The following is a 20,519-nucleotide window of genomic DNA, read 5'->3' on the forward strand; positions in this document are numbered from 1 at the left end:
TGTGGGTTACAATCCGCGGCTCAGAAAGCAGCTCTTCCCCTCCCTGGGGAAGTGCTCAAACCACCGCAGCGTTAGACAAAGGCAAACAGAGCCACTTCCCACCCACCTGGCTCCGAAAAGAAGATGTGCTCCAGGCTTTCCAAGAAGAGCCACTGGCACCTCAGCTCTGCTCACGGGCCACTGGAGCCCCGGGAAGCACCAGGACCAAGGAGAGGTGGTCATTCAGCTGCAGCCCTGGGGTTAGCATTTCCTACTGACTCGTTTTGGACAGAATCACTATGGGTTGGGTTTTTTTGCATCATCCTCTTAAGGTACACAGCTCTTCCCAAGACAGCCTGGGCACTCACCCTGGCCTTCTGATCCACAGCAAGAGGCCCAAAGGCAGGTGTGCTGGGTTTGGAGGTGACTGAGGCCTCCTTTGGATCTGGTCCTTGGTGGCAAAGCAAGAGCATCTGTACTGTGTAAACAGTAGCTGTTTTCTTGGGTAGCAGCCTCTTGAGAAAGAGTTATTCACTACGGCACAGGCCTTATGTGATATCAGGGGGACTAAACCTCTCCAGGGAGAACTGTAGGGCCAGGCTTGATCCAAGCCCCAAGATCCAAAAGAAATGTCTGGCCCCCACTCTGGATGGGAAGGCTGAGACTTTTCCATGGGGCTATGCTTTGTATACCTGTGGTGCAGCTGCCCCCAGCAAATTATCCTCTGGAGGCCAATGCCTCAGACCACTGCTCTTCTGGTTACAGAAAGATGCTACAGAGGTGACCAGAGTGAGCACAGCAAAGGAGCAACAGCAGAAGCTTGATGCTGCTAAGTGTTTTAGAAGAGGGTCAAAGGAAATCACAGAGAGAAGGAGACTAAGAGAGACATAAAGTGAGGGTAAGAAATCTCTGATCCAACTTGGGGGGTGGGAGAGGAAATGGGCCATTAGCAGCACTCTGTCTGGAGGAATCAAAGAGCCATTGTGCCTTGGCATTTGGGTCTCTCCATCCAGCTTTCTCAGCATGTTTCCATGTCTCTGGAGACAATGCTTCAGCCTCTCACCTACTTCTTACGTCAATGCATTTCCCAGCAGATTTCCCCATCTGTTTATCATCTTTGGTGGTGAAGGATCTCATGGGGAGCTCTGCCTGCTCTGCATCTGCTCTTGTGACACGCTCCATTCTGTCTGCAAGAGATGAATGAGCAGTCCTGGAGCTGGGAAGTCCTGGGAATGCTTCCTCTGTGTCAGCATCACAGTAAATATTCTGGTCTGTGGAAGGGACCTTTCTATTACGGGGGTGAGACCCTGAACTGCTGCTGTGGTAAGCTGAGGAAGAATGGGAGCTCTTTGTCAAAGGAGCCAAGGGGGTCTTTGTCTTGATCTACATAAATTAAATGGTATCTTCCTACACATTTCTCACTGAACTTGGCCTCTAAAAATACTAAGACCACGAGTATGACAGCTTGCCTCTATGCACTGTAGCTCCTCAGCTGTTAAAGGAGAAGAACATTATTCTACTTTAACTTTACCAAATGTGATGAACATTTTCAGACTTGTTGGCCAAAGGACTTGCACACAGCAAAGGAAGATGACTTACAGCTCCTGGGCCATACATATACTGCACCAAACTCTGTCTGTGGGCTGGCTCAGCCCAAGGTGAATATCTACCTGTGTAACAAGGGGAATCGATCAGCACACAAGACGAGGAAGCAAGGACAGAGAAATTCTGACCACCCAAAACCCAGCTCTTTTCCACACACAGGCATGTGCCCCCTGCTCCCTCAAAGGACCTGTGCAAACAAGATGTGTGTTGAAGGATGTCTGCCCAGTTAGCCCACCAGCCTCCCTAAGGCCTCTAAGAATGAGAAGGCACAGGTTCCCCTTCCTCTCAATAGCACCATGGTCACAGGAGGACACAGAAGCCCCTAACTCCTTCTGAAGATCTTGTGGTGAAGCACTAGCAGGAAAAGTTCTATCTGAGATCCTCCACTGCATCCACAAGTCCTCGCCTTGGCACGGAGTAGTACAAAAGGCTTCACTGTGAGACATGGTTCTTCCAGTCTTGGTTATTTCACTGGCCCATATTGCACCACTACCCGAGCTTCCAGCCTTCACAAAGTCCCAAATAAGCAAACTAGACGTTTTAGACCCCTAAGATGCAGGTAAGCCCTGAAAGGGACTTTCCAAGCCATTTCAAAGCAAAAATCCATGTGAATATGGCAGTCCCCAAAGGTACCTGCAGGCTGGTAACTGACTTTGACTAGATATATCAGGATACTTATAAAATTCATCAAGAATAAATGCAAAGTCTGATAAGGAATAAGGAATAATCTCCTGCTACAAAACAGGCTGGGAACTGCCTGGCTGGAAAGCAGCTCTTCAGAAAAGGCCCCAGGGGACCTGGTGAACAGTAACCTGAACATGAGCCAGCAGTATGCCTTCGCAGCAAAGAAAGCCAACAGCCTCCCAAGCTGCATTAGGAAGACCATTGCCAGCAGGTCAAGAGAGACGATCCCTCCCCTCTGTTCAGCACTGGTGAGACCCATCTGGAGTGCTGGGTCCAGTTCTGGGCTCCTCGGTACAAGAGAGACATGGACATACTGGAGTGAGTCCTGCAAAGGGCCACTGAGATGCTCAGGGGGCTGAAGCACTTGCCCTGTGAGGGGAGGTTGAGGGAGCTCGGCTTGTTCAGCTGGAGAAGAGACAACCTGGGGAGGGATGCAACCTCCAATACTTACAAAGAGGTTAAGATGATGGATCCAGGCTCTGCACAGTGGTGAACGGTGAGAGGACAAGAGACAACAGTCACGAGTTGAAATAAGGCAGGCTCAGACTGGACATGAGGAAGAACTTTTCCATCATGAGGACAGTCAGGCAGTGAAGAAGGTTGCCCAGAGAGCTTGTGCAGTCTGTGTCCTTGGAGGTTTTCAAGAGCTGACTGGATAAAATCCTGAGCAACCCAGCCTGACCTTCTAGCTGGCCCTGCTTTGAGCAGAAGGTTGGGCTAAAGACCACCTGAGGTCCCTTCCCACCTTAATTACCCTGTGATCCTACAATCCCAAATACTGTGCCCAAGTCATACAGCATATCTGTGGGCGGAGCTGATGCTCAAACACTGGTCTTCCCATCTAGGAACAGGCCCTGGTAACAGCTTAGTCTTCCCTCCTGCAAGCCCTGCAGAACCACTACAAACTCACAGCTGGCAGATGGAAGCAAGCTGCCTTTTCGCCCTCAGCACTAGCAGAGAGGGGAGGAGGGGGAGCAGGGAGCTGCTTTGCATTCTCCCAGGCTTTCCTGGCTTGTAACTCTAACCACAACATATTGCTCTGAGCATCAAGCAACAACCCCAGATGAAGCAGCGCGTAGCAGGGGAGCAAAATACGCAGTCATGTCCGGGATGCTGCACGTCACCCATAGGAATAAAGCCTTGTGGATGAGGGGAGGGAGGGCTGTGCACTGCTCCATTCCCTGGGTACGTGGGAACAACAGGAAGGAAGGAGGAGAGTAAACCTTCCTTCTTTTTTGCAGTCAGCATTTGATTATCCACCACACGATCATAAAAGTCCCCCACTCATCTGGTAACAATAATGAGTTGAGGAACAGACAGTCACTTATTTGGCACCAGGTCATTTGTCAGTCTATCTGGTCAGAAATACACCTCCTGGTTTTTGTATTTTGAGTCTCTCCACTTCCACTCCTGCTTGAATAACAAGGTGAATCCAGTGATGAAAACCCAGAGATCTTCAAGTACTCCTGTTCATGGGTCAAATTCCTGTCTCCCTACCTCTCTGTGACCTTGAGGCCTCCAACTCCATACAGCAGCTATCAGAAATCCTTCATAAAAATGGTTTGTTCTTGGGGTTTTTACTTTACTTAGTCTTTTTCTCATAGAGGGCAATATGGGGTTCCTGCTAAGGAGCAGGCATCACTGAATAGCTAAAGAAGAGCAGTGGCTAATGGGATAGATAGATGGATGGGTGGATGGATGGATGGATGGACAGATGGATGGACAGACATCTGCTGCCTTGGAGAAATGCATAGCCTGAGGATTGACACCAGTGAACTCAGGTCTGGGAGAGTGCGGGACAGAGGAAGTACCAGTTTTCCTAGGAGGCCCCAGAAAAGTAAAAAGAAAGAGAGAGCTGAACTCTGTGTACTTTGGATGGTGTGGTTGTTTGTTGTTATATTATCTGTTTTCCTGTTTCCCTTGCCTCTCTTCCTTTCAATGAGGTACTGGTTTGCGAAGTTTCTTTGTCTGAAAGTGGGGAAGGACAGCTGGGAAGGGTAGAAGGGCAAGGAAGGCTGGGGAATGACAGTGGAGGAAGGACAGCAGAGGCAGGACGGTGGAGAAAGGGACGTAGAGGCAGGATAGGCCCTTGAGTACCCAGGCTGCTTTGACTGAATTTTCCCAGGTTTCTGGGTGAAGGATTCGTGATGTGTTTATAAGGATCCTTTAAAATTATGGGTTGCTTATTCGTCCTCTTGTTGCCGACAGCAAGGTTAACATTTATTACGATGTTAGCCCTAGACAGAGCAGCGTCCTGACCCTTTCGGGCTACGTCCTGGCTAAGCATTGTCAAGGACAACTTGTTGCACAGATGATACACAGCCTGGAAAGGAAGTTCACGGAGGTGCAAACAGAAGATAGAACTGGGCTGAGAACGGAAATGTGGTGGGTCCAGCCCTACCCTTCATGCTTCTCTTGGGCAGGCTCATCCCTCAGGCACGGCTCGTGGCGTCACACTGCCCCAGTGCTCCTTAACCAGGCCATGAAGGTGCAGAGCTCGGGTGGCCTGAGCCAAACTTGGCCTGGTGCCACCCCACAGCTCCCCACCACCGCCAGGGCACCGCAGGGGCTGGGGGCTGTCCAGGGCCGGTGGTGGCGGGGGGCTCCTGGTGGCGGCCGGGCCTGTCTCATCGCTGAAGGTGAAACAGGGATGGCCCAAAGCACTTCCCCAGCACCCTCCCAGCCTGGCCCCAGGAGAAAACCTGGGTTCATCCTCCCTCACGCCTCCTCTCCGGCTGGGGTGTAACTGCAGTGGCAGACACGATCGGAAACCATAGCAGGAGAGGGTCTGAAAAACTGCCAAAGGGAGTCCAGAAAAAACAGCCAGGACCCTGACGGGCTGGTGAGACCAGAGGGAAGAGTCCTTTGCTCAAGCTGGCGTGTGATCTCTCTGCTGTTTCACACATCAAGCCCTAAGAAGGGATGTTATTTTCTCAAGCAATAATCTGCGCTAAAGTTTCTCTTTTTCCAGAGTAATTTAACAGCGGGGATAATACTAAATTGCCTGGAGGAGGATTTGCACACTGTAAAAATGTGCGAATGCAGTAGAGTGCCAGACTCCAAGGGGTTTCCTACAGGCTTTTCTTGCCTCATAAACTGTTGCTTAAAGCAAGGCTTTAGTTCTCCCGTTCTGGAGGTCTTGCTCCCTGGGCCTTAGCCTCTACTAGAAAGCTCTCCGCGGCATAAGGAGCTCCTTATACAATCCACCAAGCTACTCTAACTGATGTTAAGTTGTTAAGTCCTAAGTCAGTCTTTAAGCTATGTTTGCTTATGTGCTGTTTAAATAGTCTGAATTGATTTAAATCAGCCAAAACTGGTTGAGGCTTTTAAGTAGTTTGGACAAGTGCCGAAGTGCAGGACACAACAGAAGGTGAGAACGACAAAGCCACTTTCCCTCAAAGCCGTTTTGTTCCTCTACCGTTCACCACAAGGACCACAACATCCAGCGCCGCTTGGATCCCAGGGAGCTGCGTATGATCAAATCAGGCTGCTCTAGGCATGCTTTTCACCGCTGAGCACTGCAGAAAACCACTCCCTTACAGCACTTAGCTGGTGCCTCTGGGTACACCCAATGCTGCAGGGACTGAGCTTGCACAGATTCTGATGATTCAGATACCAGCATGTTCCCAGGCTCCTTCTCCTACATACATTATGAGAAACCCCAGTTACTAATTCCCTGCTCACTTTTTCTGTATCGTTCATGATTTTATAGACCTCTGTCGTCTCCCGCCCAGCCTCATTTCTCCCCAAAGCTAAGGAGCCTGCTGAGTCTCTCCCCAACCAGGGGCTATATCACAGCCTGCCAGATCCACGCTGATGCAGGGGATGCTCTTTGCTGTCTTCGCCTGCTGCTGTGCTGTGCTGTGATATTCAGTAGGGAGTCTCTGGAAGGCTCTAGGATCTCGTTCCTGCATGGTGGTAATCCATGTGGAGCACTGGGCACTGTGTATGAGCCAGGTCGTTCCTCCTGCCCCAGTCCTTCCCCCTCTTCATGGACACTGAATTTTACATGTGCTCGTATTGCCTGATCATGCATTATTTTAAGCTTCTTGCATCTCTTCACAGTCACCTTTAGTGTTGACTGCCCTGTCCTGCACAGACACATCAAATATGATATGTAGTGCAGGGCCAGCGTAGTCCCTGTTATTGCTACTGTGAAACTGTCCCTTTACTCCTAGTCTCTGATTACTGTTTTTCACCCACAGGAGAACAGTCACCCTTATCCCGTGATAGACTAATTTCTTTAAAAGTCTTTTCCAAAGTATCACATCAAAAGCCTTTTGGAAATCCAGGGACTACCTATTGATTAGATTGCCATAAGAATATGTTTATGGAGAACAACACTTTTCTTAAGGGTTGGGTGAGAAAGCCAGGCTGAATGGTGTTTCCCAGTGCTGCCAAGACCAGTTCCTAACTGTTGACGCTATTATCACATATTTGGGATAAAGCCTCAGGAGACAGGTGAGCCACCGCACTGGTCATGGGCACCCACACCATAGCTTTGAAGTCCCTCTGTCCAGGAGCGGGGTCCCCCCTTCACCGGGAGAGTGACAGGAGCCCTTAAGCTGTAACATAAGATTATTCATGATCACTTGATAATTAGGTTTGCCTTGCTGGGTGCAGCTGAGTTGGCTGAGTAGGGTCACTAGTGAAGTGACATTCTCCTGGGGCTCCAAAAAAAACCCCACAGCAGTACATCTGGCTTTGAGCTCTCACTAGAGCGAAAACAAAAACAGTAGTTACATATCACTGTGCTGAGCTAAGATAAATGAACTGTGCTGGGTTAGAGGTGGTGAAAGTTATTTGCTGGTTTGTCTTTGTAGCAAGAGGATTTGGGCTGGATTAGGTAGTGTCAGTCCATGCCACTCCAAAACTCCTTCTGCAGGCGACATGAAGAGTAAAGCTGGCACTACCACATGCTCTGGGTAATTTGACTCAAACATCATCTTGTGTCCACAGCTGATCAGAGTTGTACTGATCAGAGAAGATGTGCAGAGGGCTTGTCCAGTGTCTTTTTCTGACCAGCTGAGACAAAATAGATATTACAGGACCTCTGGCAAAACAAGACTCCATATATTTCAAAGGGGTAAAACACACACACAAAAAAAGCATTATATTTCTTCTGAAAGGTGCAGACACGACTGCTGGGCTTGTTCCACCTGCACTGAATTCAGCATGAAGGCAGCTGTGGCTTTCAGAAGGAGATAAACTGTTCCACTTTAGAGCATTTGCATTATTGCACTGCTCTGGGGGAGAGAAGGGAAACATCTTTACAGCATGCCACTGACCTGGAAAGGATTTGATGTGCGAGTCCTGTGCGACCCTCTCCCCTTTCTTGCCAGGGTTGAAGAAGCAGCTCCAGCTGTGCTTCTTTCACAGGCTCATTTCCCTGTCCTACCTGCTCGTCATCTCATGGCCTTTACTCTGGATGCAGGGTTAAGCTCACTTAGAGTTGTTTACTGATGAGCTTCTTCCTTCTTTAAGCCCATGGGGAAAATATGCTCTTTGGCTGTGCATCAGCCTTTTACAAGACAGATCAGCTCAGAAGTGAAAGCCACCAAACTCGCGCTGAAGAGCGCCACGTTACATTTCCCAGTAGGGTACCATCTTGGGTTCCTCAGCTCTCTGCCCTGGTATCCCATGGGGTAACCAGGCAGGAAATCCATCAGCGATGTATATGTTGGTGAAGGAGCTCTCTCTTCTGCAAGATACTTCCCGCTTAGTGGAAGCAACATAATATATGAAAGCAGCCTGCAATGTTGCTGCTGGCAAGAAGTTTAAGGCAGGAACTGGATTCTTTACAAGAAGACCCAGCCTGATCTTGGCTCTGTAATGGAAAACATGATTTTATTTTCCCACAAGCATAAGGTGAGAAAAGCTAGCTTAATAGTGAGACACCACGCTCTGTCCCAGTCTGAACAAACATCCATGGCAGAGCTGCTCTGTTCTCTAATCTGGAGGACATTCTCATGCTCTTTTTAGTCGCCATTTCACATTGGAAGACCAGTGTTTTTTCCATTTCACCTCAACAGGTCAAAAGACCTTCCTGTAGGTAATCCTGCTTTTGGCATGGATCCAACTAGAAACCGTTGTGTTATGTGTTCCCACTGGGAAGAGCCGCAGTTAGTAGGTGTTTCCTTTCTCCATTCCCAGGAGATTATACAATTTCTACCAGAGTCTTCAAGATAATAGAAAGAAATTCATGCCAGCCTGATGCGAAAGTCAAGCCTCCTCAGAATCTTTTCTTCCGGATGCTTATTATGCCCCTACTATAACCTGGAGGTGAGGACAACTGTCACTCCAAATCATTCCTCCCAGTCAACCCCTCCTGGAAATATCTAAGACTGCAGAACACCAGATATGGCTGCTGGGGCCTTCTTACCTTATTCAACCATTTGGTCTTTAAAGACCAAATCCCAGTTTTCCAGAGAGAAAGAAAATGACAGGGACTAGAGACAGCATGACCGCTGAGCTGATCCTGCTGCTGGGAAGAGCCCAGGACGGCCCAGAGAGCACCAGAAGGGTGAAAACTCCCACCCAAATTCTCCTTTCCCAGACCCAGCTTAATTCTATGGGCTTTGCTGGTTTATCTTCCCGCTTTACATTTGTGCAAGTGGTAATTGTGGTTTTTATGTGAATTGGAACTGAAACAGGCCAGACTTTGCTGTGCAGTGGCTATTTTCATACAACAGTGACAGAAGATAGAAGAGCATTTTGTACAGAAGGTGTGGGCATGATTATCCATGTACAAAGAATGAGAAAGTCTGAATGTAAACTGTGATATCTGCCCAATTAATCTGGCTTCTTTTATTACAAATAAATGACCGGAACTTGCTTCCCAGAATGCTTCAGGTTTATACCAGACTAAGCAAGTGATGGTTCTGTAGAGTATTCTTTAACATTAACCAAGTAATTTCTTTTGGCCAAGTAATTCCTCACATTTCATGAACTTTAGAAAGAGCAAGATCTCCTCACTGCAGGTGCCAGATCATCGGAGACTTGTGTTTTAAATAGTATCAGGTGTCTAAGCATGATGCCTGGGTTTTCCTAACAACAGAGACTGTAGTTTCAGGGAGGATGTTTTTTGGTGGCAAATCAGGTCAGGGAGTTCCTGTCCCTCCGTTGCTCGTTTTGACTCCCACCACCACCTCAGTGAAGACCCACAGCTGTCTGGTGAACGAGAGCAGTGAGGTTCACCAACTTGGATTAAAAATACCCTCCTTTTTTTAACAGCGTTAGCAGTTTGCTGACCTGGTTTATCTTGCAGCCCTGTGACCCGTATTTGCATGACTCATAGGGTGGTACAAGGGGGGAAAAGGGAACCGAATGCAGAAAGGCGAGCAGGAACTTCTCAAGCCAGTGCTACCAAAAACACTTAACATGAAACTAGGACCAAGTCACCCACTTCTCTATTTTCCTTACAAAGTTTCAGAAAAGTAGAGATGTAGCAAGATGTACATTAATAAGCAATTTATGGAGCAGCCAGTAAGATCCAGTCTAGGCAATGTGACTCGTGTTTGTCTTTATAAGGGGGGTGGGATAGGGCAGAGCAGTCCATGCATTTTTGGATAATCCGTGGACTGCCTTTAGGTTCTGTATAAATAATAATAATTAAAAGCGGATGTAACTAATTGGAATCCATTCCACAGCAGTAACATGATCCCTTTTATTGCCAATCCCCCGAGTCACTCAGTTCTCCAGATGATTATTTTTCTGCTTTTCCCTAATACAACTTGAATACTGTCTTTCACACTGCTAATGGATCCAGCGTGGGTTGACGCTCTCAGAGCGTTTTAAGTCCACTGCTAGCCCAGACAGAACTAGCTCAGTTAGCTCTGCAGCAGCAGGGCAGACTTACCCTGTATTTCACCAGAAAGCTGCTCAATTTTGTACTTAAAATCACCTCTGCCATCCACAATTCTAGCACTAACCCAGCTGTGTTATTGCCTATTATTTGCCCAGTACATTCTGAATTAAAAGCAGTGATGGGCATCGCATGACGGCGGCTTCCTTCTGGGAAGCCTTACTGGCATTTGCTTCGCAACATGATCTGTATTTGGGACTTAGTGGCTTGAGTGAGATCTTTTATTTCCTGATGGCCAGACAACATGGACACTCCAAAAACTGCCCAACTGATATGCGTATGTCAAAAAAGCAAAGCTGCTGATGACAGCCACCCTGCCTGGGCAGCCACAAGGCTCAGAGGCGCCCCGTTGCAAGGCAGGGCTCCACTTTCTTGACCTCCCGGGAGGAGGAAGTTGTTCCTGGGTTTGGAGGTCCCAGGGGAAGGCAAAGCCCAGAGCTGTTACACAGCAACATGTCCAGATGCAGAGGAAGGTCCTCTCCCTGCACACGTGACACTGGGTCTCTGGTCACCTCATGGGAATGGCAGTCCTGTCACTGCCTCCCTGGACGGGGAGAGGGGAACCGTTCTCCAGGCTCATTCCCAGGCTCCTTTAGGTGGTTGCTCCCTTCCAGCTCACTCCCAGGGTTAGGAACAGAGCAAGTATGGGGAGAGAAAGTCCACCCTGACTGGAAGAGGAGGCTGCCTTTCAGGGGGGGTTGTAGAAAACCTTGCCAGGCCTGGTAGAGTTGCGAAGCACGTTTCCCTCCACCAGACACTGAACAGGGTCAGTGCAGGCAGGGCCACTGGAGGAGCGCTCTCAGTGCCGGGCAATGAGATCCACCCAGCAGGGACCGCGGGAAGCTGGTGGGCTTCACACCAGCCCTGGTGTTGCTATGGGTTTCGATCAAGGCAGTTTCTGCAGTATAAACTACGGCGCCTATTGCACTCAGTGGCTGTTGCCTAACAAATATGTTCCTGGCAAAGCTGATGACATCCGAGGGCTGGATTCAAACCTCTTTGAAATCAGGAGGCTTCTTATGGACTTTGAAAGAGTTTGGATGAGGTCCACAGCCCTGTGGAGCAAAAGCACCTCTTTTCTTCAGGAGCTTGGCTATTTCTGTCACTCATGTGGGATCTGTGCTCTTAGCTTTGGTGTGTCACTGAAACCCTCCCTTTTTTCATCTGCTTTCTGGATGCCTCCTAAAATAACATGTGTGATGGCAAATTGGGAAGCTGGCAGCCTGGTGGAAAGCAGGGCTCAAAAGCTCATATGAATTGATGGCTTCAGTTAGTTTTCAGCAAAGCCACAGCTCAGTGATGAAGTGAATGCAGGTTGCTAGCAGGGGATCAAATGCAGCCTAGCTGCATGGAGCAAAGCGCTTCCAGTACAAAGTCATCTTTGCTAGCTGACATTTCTTGAAAAAATTTTGAAGGGTTAATTCTGTCCTAACAGATTTTATGCCAGGTCAAGAACTTGTCTTGCAGGAACAAGTCCTGGACAGGTTTTTGAACCCTCGATTGATAACTATTTGTCAACAGGAATTCTGCAGGCTCTGAAGATCATGTGTTTGAAAACTTTCTTTCATGGGTAACCCAGCAACGTAGAGAGACATATAATGTCTTGATTTGGTGCGCCTGAAGGGGCTCACATTCTGTCAGGCACTGAAAGCACTAAAAGGCTTTAATGGTCCTAACCAACCTCACCTGAGGCTGCCCCCAAAACCCTGGCCCATGGGCTCCATTTCAGCTCAGGCCTGGGCCCTCAGTCCTGGCCTTGAGCTATGTTGAAGGTGTGCTGGTCTCAGATCTTGTCTCTAGCCCTGCCTCCTGGAAGGACCTCAGACCTACATTGTAGTGTCATCTCCGGTCCTGTCTCCTGGAAGGACCTCAGACCTATGTTGTAGCCTTGTTTCCAGTCCTGTCTCTGGCCCTGCTGCTGCCTGGGCTCCCTGGGCGGACCTGGTTCGGGTCCATCACTCACCATGCCTGGGGCTGCTGACAGCTCCTGTTACCAGATCCTGCTGTGCACCCTGTTCAGGTGCTGCAGGACTGCGCCCTGGTGGGTGAGAGCACTGCCTGGGCTGTGGTCACCCTCGGCTTGTAGCTCATCTGCCCTCAGGGAACAGCCCTGCTCTTGCTGCTCCCTGACACATCCTTTCATCACAGGAAATATCGTGGAGAAGAAAAAAGCAAAAAAAACCTGCACATGTTAAACAGTGATTGCTCCGCAAGTCTTATATGCTCATTGCCTTAGGAACAGTGAGCTCCACCCCGACAAAACTACCATGGGGAAGAGAAACTATTACTACCCCATTTTTATGGAGGACAAATAGAGGTAAGGAGATGCTGAAGTAACACGTGGCAGAACTGGAGCAAAACCATTCCCAGACTAGTGCTCCTGGGAGGATGGGTAAAGAACGTCTCTGGTTTGGGAGGACAGATTTTTCACCTTGCCTGTTGCATCCTGTACATCTTCAGGGACAGACCCAGGCAAAGACCGACTTTGGAGACTGCTGGCACCAGCTGTTCTGGCTCCCCACAGCCCCCTCCAGAATACCCCCTCCATAAAAGGCCCAGCACACCAGTCTTTCCAAAGTTGTGCCTTCTGCTTGGCAATGCAAGGCGTGAGCCCTGAAATGTCTTCTGTATCTCCTGCCGCCACGGGACTTAAACCTGCTGTGACAAAAATTAGTGGAATAATTCCTATTGACTTCAGCAGGGATGGGATCGATGCAGAAGCAGCGAGACCTGGGCTAGGGCTTTTGCTATCACAGGCTCTCGCATGGCCAGCTCATGGATTCCCCCAGGCAATACCTGAAGGAGCTGAATAATACAGATTGTGTCAATCCTTAGACCCTGGAGGGAAGGTGATGCTGCATCCATGCAGGCTGCTCTGACTCCTCTGCATGATCCGCAGGCAATGCTAGTTTCTCTCAGCACCTGCTTTGACACTAGCAGAGCTGGCTTAGAAATGCCTCTCCCATACCTCCTTGTCACGGGGGGTGTGTGTGGGGGGAATTCAGTCCTGAGCTGGAGGAAAAAAACAGGATGAATTGTATGGGTTTTTTCTTCTTTGATAGAAATCCTGCCGGCCCTTGGGACCTGGTCCGTGAGTGGCATTGCCCAATGCGCAGCAACGTCCATGTGTAGTCTGCTCGTTCTGCTTGTGGAAATGCCGGGATCTCACACAGGTATGGTGGGAGCCTGAACTTGCAAAGCTGGAGCACAGCACGAGCATCTCGTATGGCCCAGCTCTTCAAAACGCTTGAGGTGCTGACAGTCAGCACAGCTATGGATTTGGCATTGTGGAGTTGGAACGTTTTTTTCCAACCAACCACTCTCACAACACCTTTGTGGTGACAAGGTCCCCCCAAAGCCTCCAGCTCCCACCAGGCCCTCTCCTCCGTCCACGTGGCAGTGGTTCGGGTTCTTTGTTCATCTCTGCGACAGCCAACGCAGAGGAGCCGGGCGGGACTGAGACCCAGCGGCTCCTTCTCCCCAGCTCTCTGCTGCCGGGTCTCCTCTCCCTTTCTCCCAGCCTCAGCCCTGCTACTGGGGTGACTTTCTCCTCACTTCTTCTCCTTCCAGCCTGGGTCTGTGGCCAAGGGGGTTTGCAGTGGGTTATGCAGTTTAGGCTTTACCACTCCTCTGAACTCAAGTTCTGCCTCCTCCAAACAATAAGCAAAGCCCTCCACAAATGGCGCTTTTCCTAAAGCACTTCCAGTCATTCCTGCAGCCAGTTTGGGGGGAAATGAGCTACAGCTCAGTGCCCGGCAGGAGCTCCTGGCCACCCGGACAGGCCCCCTGCAACCTGCCTTGACTAGTCCGGCCGTGTGCGTGTCGCAAGCCGTGGGGCTGGGACCAGGGAGCCCGATTTTAAGGAGAAAAACGAGGGTGGGAAGCGGAGGGAAGGTGGGTGTTTTTCTTCTGTCGGTGCTGATTTCCCGGGGAAAAGGGCAAGCCGGGTCACTAGGTGCCACCAAGCGCGGAATTGCCTCAAACGCCGGGGGAAGAGCGGCAGATTGCATCACCCCCTCGGTGGGCGAGGCAACCGCGGAGCGCGGCCCTCGCCCGCGGGGGCAAGCGGGGCGCAGCAGGAGCCCGCGCGGGCTGCGCGGCGCTGCTGCATTGCGGGCGGCCCCGCAGAGGCTCCGCGCGCTGCGGGGGGCGCCCTTCCGCGCCGCTTCCGCGGGCCGTGACGCCACAAAGGGCGGCCCCGCCCCGCCCCGCGCCGCCCCACGTGCGCGCCGCCCCGCGCCGCCGCCGCCGCCACTGCGCCGCCGGCGGCGAGGCGGGCAGGTGGGAGCGCGGCAGGGCGGGCGCGCCGCCCCCCCGGCCCCTGCGCCCGGCCATGGGCGCCGCCGCGCCGCCCCCGCCGGCAGCCCCCCGCCGCAGCCCGCCGTGACGCCCTGCGTGCCCGCGCCCCGGCCCCGGTCCCAGTCCCGGCCCCGGCTCCGGCCCCGGCCCGCTATGCGGCGGCGCGGCTAGACGGCAGCGCCTCGCCCGCGCCCCGGTGCGGCGGGCGCCTCCCGCCACCATGGGGGCCCCGGCGGGCGCAGCCGCCGCCCGCCGCGCCGCGCTGCTCGCCGGCCTCCTCGCGGTGAGTGCGCCCGGGCGGAGGGGGGGGGGCACCGTGGGGGGGGGGGGGCGGCGCAGGTTCCGCGGCCGCGCGAGCCTCCGCCCCGCCGGGACGGCCGCCGACAGCGCCGGGGGGCTGCTGCCGGCCGGGGTGCGGATGGGGGTCGGGGGGACGAACGCCCCGGGAGATGGGGCCGGGGGGGCGATTGCAGTGAGAGAGGGATGGGGGGGCGCTTGCACAGGGAGTGGGGTTGAGGGGCACAGTGCACTGGGGGAGGGATGGGGGGCACAATGCCCTGGGGGAGGGATAGGGGGCAATGCATAGGGAGTGGGATTGGGGGGCACAACGCCCTGGGGGAGGGATGGGGGATGCGTTTGGGGCGCCTCGCGGCCCGTCGCCAGGCAGCCCCACGGCTGCGGCCGCCTGCCTGCTGCGGGGGCCGGGGAGCGGGGAAGCCGGGCCGGCTGCGCCCCCAGCCCCCTCGCCCTCACCGGCCGCCGGCCGGGCAGGTAAAAGGGCAGCGTCTCCCGTGCAGACCGCGCCGTCGGCCCTGCGGGACCTTCCTGAAGGATTCGGCGGCGGCGGCTGTGCCGTACGGGGAGCCGAGCCCGAGTCCTGCCTGCCCGCCCCGGGCTCCCGAAACCTCTGGGGCTGGGAGAGGCCGGGGGGGCTCCGGCTGGTGCCGCCGGCTGCTTTTTCCGCAGTCCTCGGGCGAGGAGGGAGAGCTGGCCGCGGGTATCGCGCCGTGGACGTGGGCTGGTTCTCGCGCCGAGCTCGCCTCGGCGTTTCCCTTCCCGGGCAGGGCTCTCCCGCTTCGGGGCTAAATCCCCATCTTTTCTGGGAGCGACGGTAATTTGGTGCGTCATGTACGTAACATAGTTAGCAGCACCTGGCCGAGTCCGAACTGAATTGTATAACGAAGGAGTGTGCTTGTTCTTGAAGTCAAGGTGGATTTTAGCAAGCTAGTGCTGGCTCGACAGGAATTTGAGTAAACAAAAATAATCTAAAGCTGAGCGAGAGAGCATTAACTGGGTATTGAATCCGAAGCATTGCTTTGCGGAGAGCGGCCGGGCCCGTGCAAGGCGCTTGCTCGGTGCGCGGACATCGGGATCGCGTTTTGACCCACTGAGGGAGGCAAATGCTGCTGCCGCATGTCTGAAAAATGAGATGTTGATACAGGGCTTGAAACAGAGCTCCGGTTGGGTTCGGGTTCCTCTAGGTCAGTCTAAAATGCTGGGTCTAGAGTGTCCTTAAAGGGTGGGTGGGGTGACAACATTAAAAAAAAAAAAAAAAAGTGTATATACAAATATATATATGCATTTACCCACCTATGTATATGTAGGTGGGTAAATGCAACAGCAGTTTTCCAAAATCAAGCTAAGAACCTGAGCAAATTCGTGCACGCACACGTGTCGCACACCCCTGCATGCGCTGCACTCAGACCTCTGCATCTACTGATTGTATGAGCAAACGAGCTGGAAAACCGAATTCCTGTATGCTTGCGACCTTGCTTTTTTTTTTTTTTTTTTGGCTGCCGTTCAGCAATATGGGACACGCCGGCAAAATTTTGGATCGCTCCCTTTGGCTTGCGAGGAGTTAATGTCTTTAAAGACCGACGCAAGGGCGTGCAAATCGATATTTGGTGGGTCCTTTCCTGCGATCGCAAACCCCAGGCGGCCCGGCCGCTGGGTGTTGGAGCGATGGCTGGGGCGGCGATTGCGTAACGCGGGTGTTTATAGCTGTTTACCTTGCCCGGCGTGGAGAAAAGTGTCTCCGGATGGCTTTCCTCCGCTGCGGGCTCCTCGTGCGCCCGCGGGTCTCGGCAAGGTAGTTTTCTCCTTTATCTCCCCCCGTTTCCTCACCTAGGATCAGCGCTGCCTGGTTTCGCCGGCGCCCCTCTGGGATTTGGAAAGCCTTGGGAATTTCGTCAGCTTTTTAGCGAGATGAATGAAGCGACTGCGATTTATGGCGCATACGGGCTCTGGGCTGCTTTAGCTGAAGTGCTGTAGACATAGCTGCCGTTTTAATAGGGAGCTGTCAGTACGGCTGCTTCATTTTCCCTCATGGAGACCAGATGAGCCTTTGCTGCCGTTTTGGCACATTCGGCTGTCTGCGTTTCACTCTCTGACCGTGTTACAGTGAGCAGGCTAAGCCCAGGGCTCATCGTTTCATTAAACCCCCGAACCACCTGAAATATTTTCTTTCTTTTAAAGAAGTGAAAACTTTTTTCCTTTGCCTTGAGACCCTCGTCACAGTCAACTTTTTGGGAGTGAGTGACTTAATCTTTCTTGCAATGTCTTGTTCCTCCTCTTCCCGATTCCCTTGGGCGTGAGAAGTGCCTAGAAGCTGCGATTTCAACCAAGAGTCAGGGAATTTTGCTGTTTTCTCTTGGAAACAATTCCCAGAGGGTCAGTTTAGCGTTGACGGTCTCTGCGTGCTTACAGCTCTCTGTGCCTGTGCTTCAGCTTTTTTCTCTACCTGGGTCACGTGCCCTGTGTTTGGCTGGCTTTTGCCTTTATTTTTCATTGTATTATTTTATTTTTTAAGTCTGTCATTGCCTTGATGCTGCCCGCAGGACTCTTAGGTGGGGTGGTGCTATACACAACCAAGATGACAACAGTCTCGAGGCGTTGCACTGTTTCAGGAGTTGCAGATTCCCATTATTTTGCCAATTTTCTGTTGGCGTCGCTGCCAGGCTCACCAGGATCGGGAGCAAATTTGGGCCCTGGCGGGGCTGTTGTCTTCTCTGCCATGGTCATCCCTCGTGCATTCACCCTGGAGCTCGTGGCCCTGTAAAAACGATTTACTGTGCAAGTTGTCCATTGGGCTTGTTTGACCCAGTCGATGTTATACTCAGTTGGCAACACTGGGCCTTGTTTAAGAGGGTGATAAAACACAACGTCAAGGTGGAGAAGATGGTCATCAAGCTCGGTGGCTGTAGGACGGGTCATGCCTAGTATCAGCTGCAGGGGTATTGCTGGCTCGAGGTTTTGGCACTTTTATTTTCCCTAACTTATTTGTTTCCAAGAATTCCCATCTGCTTTCCTCGTGCTGTAAAGCCTCTACGTGGTGGAGTAGATTGCAACCTCCGGCACGTCTTTGCTGACACAAGCGCCGTTCTGGCGCATGGCTGGAGTTGGAGCTGGAGTTGCTCCCCGAGATCCTGGAGCAGAAGGAGCATGGTTGTCCCGGCTGAGCATTTTTGCTGCAGAGCACTTTAACGTTCAGAGCTGCTTCCGTGTCTGACGCGGACACAGAGAGTGACACCGAAACTGCTTGAAACAAGACACACTCTGTAGTGTTGTCTTGCACCAGTTTCTTTTTTCTTGTTCTTTGCTACCCTATATGCTTTTTTTGGTGTTGGAGTAATGAAATGGGTTGTACTTAGCCATTGGATTTCGGTTTGTTACTCTTTCGCTTTTGCTGCTGAAACTGGGTGTATTAGGCAGATGAGCCAGGAAGGTCTGTCTTTTGATGCTGGTAAGCAGACCTGACGATGGGAGATCTAACCAGCAGACATGCTTTTTATTGAAGATGTCCCCCTGCTCCTGTTACTTTCAGAGATCTGAGTGGCGATGGCTGTAAAATCTGAGCAGCTGGATTTTTTTTTTCTTTTAACCAAGAAGCACAAATGCTATTAAATACTGGATGTTCAATACTAGATAGCCTTCCCCCACTTGCTGTTGTCCCTAAGCTTGGAAGTGCTATTGCAGCTGAAGATCTGGAGATGTTTAACCCAGGTGCTGGTGTATGTATTACTTGATGTGGGGGTGTTTGTGGTGGTGGAGCTCTTGAGAGCCTCCACTGATGGACAGGTTGTGTTCTGAGTGTGGTAGGGACAGTAAGGAGCCTTTTTACCCATGTTGCAATGGCATTTTTGATCCAAAAACTGCTGTGGGAGTTGCGGTACTGTTACGTTAGTCCCCTCAGCTTTAGTTACCCAGATGACGTATGGAAAATCTCCAGAGGTGGAGGTTAAAGGGTGTGTGTTGGAGAGCAGAACGGGGCTCCGTGGTGTGAGCCTTTGGCTTGGTTGTGCGTTGACTTTCCAGGATCTGGCTTGTGCAAAGGTAGGAATCGGGACCTGGGCCAGTGGCATGCAGCATCCTTTGCCGTGCAAGGCGAGAGAGCTGCTGCTCTGAGCACTCTCCCGATCCCCCATCCCACTCAGTTCAGCGAGAGCAGCACATTTGCACCCCCGTTAGTGTCTACGTTACAGTGTCAGAGCAGAAATCCAGGCTGCCCTCTCCCAAAGGGTTCCTGGCCAGAAGCTTTTTCCCGGATCAGCCGGCTTTAGAGATTTGCCCGTCTCCTGCTGGCAGAAGCAGCTGCAGAGGTGGACTGAGGTAGATGGACACCGGCTGGCCCTCAAGCCCTGCAACGGGGGGCACAGCGGTGTTCTCCGTGCCGCTAGTCTTATGGGAAACAGCCCTTGCTTCTCGCACCCCTGGGCAACGACTTGCGTGAGCCCTCCGGAGACTGAATCCTGTTGCATCTGGCTTGCTAATTTGGGGTTGCGTCACAGAGATTATGGGTGGCAGGTTTCCTCAGAGCTAGCTAAGCGCTTCATAAATTATGTCTTGAGGGAGGGGGGAAAAAATGCATCACAAGCCTTTACGGACTGCCAGCGCAGTCTCTCTTTTTGTTTTAATTTAACATGCGGTAATTGGCCTGGCCACTGCAGGATCGGTGTCAGCTCCTGCAGGCTTGTCTGCTTCTGTCTGCTCTGTAATTGCTGCTTCAGGAAAAAAACATATATATATATTTGTAGTGTTTTGTACAAACCCTGAGCCATAAATTATTTAGCAGGTGAAACAGCAATGTGCTGCCAGAGCATGTGTTTCCAGGAAGCAAGTGACTGCACCAAAAATGATGCGGCACAGCTTGCTGCCCTGCTGCTATGTGTGTTCTGCAGAGTCATGTTGTTGGGAGGCTTTTTTGAATATATTCTCTTTGGCTGGTATCCCAGAATAGGCGGCAGAGCGAAACCAAGGTCCCGCATAGCACAGCAAAGCGAGTCATGTCCCCAGCTGGTCAGTTGAGAAGCATTAGGTCTTTGGTCTGGATCACAGGTTCTTTTAAAATTTATTTGCTTTTAGTCTAAGAAATCACCTTTGGAAATTCAAGGTAATGTGAGCTGGTTCTTTTTTTTTTCCCCTACTTCCCTCCCCCTTTCTAAGTCTTAGCCTTCAGCTATTTGAAAATGTGTTTTCTAATGCCTCGCATGGCGAATAAGGTAATGATTGTGACAGCCTTTCCTTGGCGTGTCATTTGTTCTCAGTATGTTATCCCTGCTGGCATAGCTGATGTGAAACCTGTAGAGTAAAGGTTTTCTGGAGGAAGTGGAGGTCCTGCTTGGTAGGTGTAGCTTCTCTTGGGGAGATGGAGCAGCCTGCTGGAATTGGTGCAAAAAAAATAAGGGAATAATACCATGGAATTGGTAATAGGTACAGAGACGAACAGTCCTCTAGTTGTAATATAGCCAAACCCATCTGGGTACAGTTTGGTGTCCAGGAGCTTGGCTTGTTGCTCAAGAAATGAGGCGGAGACCTTTTACCTGCGTATGATGCAATGAGGAACTACATTACAGCAGGGCCCCTAAAAGAGCTTAAAAATAGCATTGTTTTTTCCCTCTTCTGTTGCAAATACATCCAGGCTGAAGTAAATTCAGATGTGGCTGGAAACCCAAAGCAGAAAATCTTGCAGCCTTGCCAAAGTTACTAGCAATGGAAGCCACTGTACAGATAGTGCGAGCGGTGCCGTATAGATAGGAGGAAGGTAGAGCAGCTGAGAAATAGTCTGGTAACACATGCTGGTTTGGGTTTC

At 51.5% G+C, this 20,519-nt stretch overlaps 1 protein-coding gene across 2 annotated transcripts in view; it reads left to right on the top strand.

Moving 5' to 3' along the window:
• Nucleotides 1–14,646: 14,646 nt before the first annotated feature.
• Nucleotides 14,647–20,519, top strand: part of TNFRSF21 (TNF receptor superfamily member 21) — a 41,396-nt gene continuing 35,523 nt past the window's right edge. Inside the window, exon 1 of one of the 2 annotated variants that reach the window (XM_067294378.1) lies at nucleotides 14,647–14,714. In XM_067294378.1, the coding sequence (XP_067150479.1) occupies nucleotides 14,652–14,714 (63 nt within the window). In that variant the 5' untranslated portion in view covers nucleotides 14,647–14,651. Of the gene's footprint in view, nucleotides 14,715–15,849; nucleotides 15,913–20,519 lie in introns of those variants that run through there. The other variant, XM_013955635.2, reaches the window with a different exon arrangement.

Source organism: Apteryx mantelli, chromosome 3 (assembly GCF_036417845.1).
Source record: "Apteryx mantelli isolate bAptMan1 chromosome 3, bAptMan1.hap1, whole genome shotgun sequence".
In the NCBI taxonomy this organism is placed as follows: Eukaryota; Metazoa; Chordata; class Aves; order Apterygiformes; family Apterygidae; genus Apteryx; species Apteryx mantelli.